Raw genomic sequence first — 6,001 nt, 5'->3', positions numbered from 1 at the left:
TGAGCTTCTCCAGCGGTTTTTTCCACAGATGTAATCGATCTGATTCCTATGCATACCATCAGGTGAAATCCATGTGTATAATCTACGTTTATGTCTCTTAAAAGACGTATTTGCAATGAATAAGTCATTGTGCAAAAGTCAATCATTCTATCTCCAGCTTTATTTCTGTCACCAAGTCCATGTTTTCCAACTACTGATTCAAATATATGATGTCTCTTTTTTATGCCGTACATGAAAAAGTACGTGGTGTTAGACTAAAAGTTGGTTTTTATTAGCCACCAGCCGCTGGTCTCCAGCTACCTTACCTGCATTAGCTGTGGAACGAGGATAAATGAAGGAGTGCTTCCCACCCTGAGCAGCAAGACTTGAGGTGAGCAACACTTATGGAGGTAAGACCCTGGTGGTCAAGAGATTGGCACTGCTATAGAAAAACTGTAGCAAGGTGTGACCTGAGACTTCTTGCATTTGTGCTGGCTACAGTTAAAGGGAGTCTGCTGCTCTTGCCTTTGATGATGGAAGGAAAAGCAGCTTGCTGAATTGAAACCAGAGCGTGGACTGAGGAACTGTGCCTTGGAACTCTTGGGCTAAAACCTGGAGTTATTTTGGGTGATATTGTGATATTCTTTGCCTCCCCCATTCTCCAATTTCCATCCCTAATAAACTCCCTTGTTGGTACTGTAACTGTCTTTGAGTCAACAACGAATAAAAGAATCCTTGCTGTTGGTGGGGCTCTACAGGCATCATGGGGATGGGCTACAGACTCTTTGTCTGCTTTCTGCTCTGGGGTGCTCTGGGCTATGTTAGTCTCATTCCCTCTGGCCCTTTCAGAGAGATACTCAGGACCCTGTCTGTGCCTTAATGATCCATTCTCTCCATTTTAGACATAGTCCAATCTACCAATCCTTAAGAAGAAATCTCTAATATATAACTCAACTCATCTTGTACCATTACCCACACACTTCCCTATTTTCCAGATGCACAGAATTTCCTGCTATGCTCCATATGCTTTATGTTCTTTCCTGTGGCCATTTTATTATATGACGTTCCCTCTATTTAGGATCTTTAAAAAAAAAAATACACACACACACACACACTGTTTTCTAGGTGAACGTTTACATAGCAAACTACTTTTCCATTCAATAACTCATCCACAAATTGTCCGGTGGCACTGGTTGTGATCCCTGAAATGTCAACACTCTCCTCACTTATACCGTGGGCTCTGCAGCTCCAACAGTCCACTTTTCCTGCCTTCTCATTGTTGTTAAGGTAAGTGTTGGCCCTTTGGTGTCATACAGTTGGTTGTTCTAAAAGTACTTTCTCATAGATGTTATTATTGCATAAAGCAGTCTATTATTTGGTTGAGAAGTGGCTTCAGTTCCCTATTTGAAAGAGTAACTTAAGGCCATAGTCTTGGGAGTTTCTCTAGTCTCTAATAAGCCAGTAATTCTGGTCTTTTTAGGAATCTGACTTTTGTTCTACATTTTCTGCCCATTCTTACATTTCAATTAGGTCCTTGATCAGGTACTCAATGGTATATCTAGGGCACCACTAGTTCTCTAGATTAACTGCTTCCCCTAAAGACTTTGGTTTATTTTATTCTCACTTACTTAGAGTGGGAAGAAACCAAAAGCTACATTTTTTATGGTTCCTCATTAAGTTTCCAATATTCTAGACATCAGTCACCAATCTAAGATGTAGAATGCTGTATGTACATTCTTCATTACACCAATTGACCTTTATTTCTCCCAGGAAAAGAGTCTTTAGTTTTCAGGCTTGGGCGTTCAGTCCCATAAGGTGTTTGGTTATATCTAAAAAGTTTCCATAGCTTTGTTCTCTATGTACTTACTATCTTTTTTTTTTTTAAGCATCATACAATTTCATTTTTTAAAGAGTTTACAGCTTTTAGGGAGCTCTGGTGGCCTCGTGGCAAGAAACTGCACTGCAATCCCAGAGGTACGCGGTTCAAATCCACCAGATGCTCTCCTGGAAAAGGAGGGGCAATCACCTCCTGTACTAATCAGATCCGATTTGACGGTACATACACAAAAAATAATAAAAAGTTTACAGCTTTTGATATGAACAATTAAACTATTTTACTCAGAGAATCTGATTAAGACACTTGTTTCTGTTTAAGCAACTGGGTTTTCCTTAATCTCCTATCATCTTCTAACACATTATATGCATATCCAATCAAAGAAGTTAGGATGTTTTCCAGAGCTGACTCTCTTCTAAAGGTTAAAACCGAAGCTTTGCAGACAGCCCTTTGCTAGAAGTAATTTTCGGCAATTTTTATATTCTTTTTCAGCGATGTCCTGGTGATACTATACTATCCAACAAGTTATCTCTTCTCTCCTGCTAGATTGATGAGATCAGGCATCACTTGAAAGTGGTGCCCATATTGGCTCCTCATTCAAATCAGTTAAGAGCCAGTGCCCCTTAGCATGCTGGGAACATGGGCTATCTACACAGCTGTCAATATATCCTCAAGCCCCCTCAATGTGCTTATTGTGCATGTGAACATACATACAGCTCATAAAAACATTTGTAGAAAAATCCATACCAGGATGCTCTTTTATATATGCTATCTTTGTACCCAGTCAAGATGAAGTTCAAATACCAGCAGCTTAGATACTATCTCCTCTAAAACCTTTTCTGGGTAACTCTGGCAGACTTCACAACTTCTTCCTAAGTGTTCTACAGCATTCTGTACATCTCCTTTATAGTACTCGAACTCTAGAGTGGCACAGTCTACAAGGAGTTACACAGTGAAACTTCTCTGGAGGTTTGAATCCACCAACTGCTCCTCAGGATAAAGATGAACACTAGCCTCCATTGCAATTTATAATCTCAGAAACACATTGATTCTGACTCAAAAGCAATGAGTTTGAGTTTTATCATAGTATTTATCAGATTGTAACTTACCTACTTTAATTATATTTGTATCTCCCAACTATCCCAAAATACTGTCTGACACATTGGTATGCCCTGAGTCAGAGGAAGGACTGAGGGGTGAAACTCTCACCTTGTTGTGGGCATCTGTGTGTCGAATGACGTTCCTCAGGAGGACTTTACCCAGTGGAATCCGGGACATTCTTCAACCTGAAATGAATCAGTAACATCCAATAAGATAATAATAATTTCCCTTTATTATTTTATTTTCTCAATTATTTTTGAAATGTTATAAAGAAGTATAAGGTAAATGAAGATCACTGGACTAAGAATCAGACAGATGCCCTAAGGAATAATTTTTTTCTTCACCATTTAAAAAAGGCTAACCACACTAATGTGAGGATGAAAAGTGTTTAAATTAAAAAGCTTTGAAATTGCATGATTCAAGTCACCATTGACCCTCAAGGGGGTTTTCAGAGGCTATAAAATGCACAGGGAGAGACTGCCCATCATTCAACCACAGAGCAGCAGGTAGATTTTATTGTGCTGACAGAATAATTATTTACCTATTAGGCCCCCCAAAGCTTCCTGCCTGTGAAAACTGCACAAAATTAGGCACTTCGATTTAATGCTCAGAACTTGGTTTTACAGAAGGGAAGCATCTTCACCTCTATTTTGCAAACGAGGTTCCCTTAGAGTCATACTTTTCCCAGGCCACAGATACAGGCAAACAAGGTAAATAAATGCTTAGATTATAAAATAACTCTCAAGTTGGGAAATTAGTTCGTGATGATGCAAATACCTACGTCTCAAAGAGTGTCAGTGACCATAAATGTCAACTGTAAAACAAACTAAAGCCTAAAAAAATATGAAATACAAAGATAAGCTAAATTGCTCTACCCATGGTACTTCCATTTTGCTAATTTGTAGAGAAGTCTCTAAAAACTAGTTGGCAACAAGTGTTCGCGTATGTAGTTAGGAGATTTGTGCAACCACCCCACCGCTCACTCACCCCTCGATCCTGAGGAAATCAGGCATCCTGTTAGTGTGAGACGAAGAATCACTCCATAACAAGATCTCCTCCGACCCAGGAAGCCAAGGAGTCAGGGCTCAAAGGCAGCTCTGCAGCTTCACCCGAGTCCTTCGTGAAAACGCAGCCTTCCCACCGGTTATTCTGCCCTCACCCGTAGCCCACGCCACGGCCGCCTTTCCCCCTGCCCTGAACGAAGGGCACAGGGCAGATCTCCCTCCAGGGCTGAAGCCGGAGGCTGCGCCGGTGCAGAATGCCGACGGCCACGTCACCCGGGGCATTCCCCGCTCAGGCTCCGCTGGGATGGACCCCAGGGGTTGGGTTTCACTCCCCAGAAAGGGATGGGATCCGCACGACCTTTTCCGCTGGGCCCCAGACTGTGTTTACGGTATCTGAAGGGGGAGTTGAGATCTCCCAGTGGAAGACAGAGAAGAACCCCCCATCTTTGTCATCGGGATCCCCGCCTCTGTGAGGCCTCGGAGTTCCCGGTTACCTTCCCTCCAAACGCCCTCCCCAAACAAACACACACAAACACACCCATACCGTGCGCCGCAGCCTCGCGTGGCGGGGTTGGGGGGAGGAAGCGATCTAAGCGCAAAAGGAGACGGCTTCCCTTTCGGACCGGAAGTCGTGCTTCCGAGAAATTCTTCCCAACGACAGGCACCCAGGGTCTCTCAAAACCGAGACGCTTCAGACACCGACCCGTGCAGAAGTGAGGCCGGCGCTTTCCTCGAAAATAAGTGAGCGGGACCCAGCTGAAAAGTGAGCCCAGCACCGGAAAAGGAAAATCCCGGAACTGAATATAACGAGAACTTCGAATTGAAGCTTTCCGGACTCAATTAAGTGTGGCCCTAGGTCGTTACCCTGGTAACTGGCATAGCGGTTTGTTAAGGAACGGAGCTGAAATGTGGCTTCCCAGATCTCAAGACCGTAGTAAAATTGTTATTTAGCCTAACCGTGATAGAGTGCACTATTCGAAGAATCCACCTCCCTTTTTCTTCATTCGGAGTGAAAGGTGTGGAGCTGGGTGCAAGAAAAAAAGGAAGGGGAGCGCCCCAAGTCCTGAAAGCTCCTGCCATCAAGTGGATTCTTATTGACAGTAGACCAGAGTGAGCTGCACACAAGGTTGCCATAGGCCATAAATCCTTCCGCGAGCACACGGCCTCGTCTTTTCCCCGTGGGACAATCTTTTGGTTAGTAGTCAATTTTTTTAAACCTCTAAACCAGGAGTCTTGTCTTCTCAAGGCATTCAGAGGCTGTTAGTCTTCTCGTGTAGTGCTTACCAAGGGCTTTGATCTCTTAAAAAACTCAAAACTCTTTGCCGTCGAGTCAGAACTGACTCATAACTGACCCTCCAGGCGCCTTTTCTAAGGCTGTAAATAGACAGGAAGATACTGCCTATCTTTCTTCCGTAGCTAGTGGAGCTGACCACATTTGGTAGCACAACTCCCTATCCACGAAGCCACCAGAGTTTCCTCTTAGTTTATGGTCAATAATTATCGTAATAATTCTATGAGAGAGATGTTTTTCCTTTTCAAGGAAATACACCTAGGCACATAGATTATTTCATTAATCAAGGCCACATGGTGATGGAACTGAGATTAGAAGATAAGTATTTGACACCAAAGTCCATACTTCTAACTATTAAACTATAATAAGGCTTGAAGAAATCTCAAATGAACCTTGACCAACCCACACCTTTCGGTATTTTCAGGATTGAGAAGGCCTTAGTTAATAACCAGGTATCAAGAAAACTAGCCTAAAGAGACTGCTTTGCTTTGTGCCCTTGCAGATTGTTTGTTTGTTTTGGGGTTTTGTTTTGTTTTGTTTTTGTCCTTGAGGTTTTAGGGAAAGGCAAGGCCTTATTTAAGAGAACAGCTTGAACATTTTTTTAAAGTGCTAGATATTTAGAGAATAACAAAAATATAATGGTGCTGATTCATAATCTTTGAGACACAGGTGTTAAGATTCACCAAAACAATACCATTCCCCAAAAGAAGAAATTAATCAATAACCTTAGACTCTTTTTCCTCTTTATGTCCTATCTTTTCATAGGTTTAAGAAGCCTGTTTTCTGCCGTCA

At 42.3% G+C, this 6,001-nt stretch overlaps 1 protein-coding gene across 2 annotated transcripts in view; it reads right to left on the bottom strand.

Moving 5' to 3' along the window:
* LOC102873121 (chromosome unknown open reading frame, human C11orf57) overlaps positions 1-3,091 on the bottom strand; it is a 17,630-nt gene extending 14,539 nt beyond the window's left edge. For both annotated transcript variants that reach the window (XM_006890778.1, XM_006890779.1), the window contains exon 1: positions 3,023-3,091. In XM_006890778.1, coding sequence (XP_006890840.1) covers positions 3,023-3,091 — 69 coding nt within the window. The remainder of the gene's footprint in view (positions 1-3,022) is intronic.
* Between the last annotated feature and the right edge of the window lie 2,910 nt (positions 3,092-6,001).

The sequence above is a fragment of the Elephantulus edwardii genome, unplaced genomic scaffold, assembly GCF_000299155.1.
Source record: "Elephantulus edwardii isolate Elephantulus edwardi_28Jun2011 unplaced genomic scaffold, EleEdw1.0 scaffold00093, whole genome shotgun sequence".
NCBI lineage: Eukaryota > Metazoa > Chordata > Mammalia > Macroscelidea > Macroscelididae > Elephantulus > Elephantulus edwardii.
The sequence above is the reverse complement of the archived record's forward strand: the minus strand, read 5'-3'. Positions and strand labels throughout refer to the sequence as shown.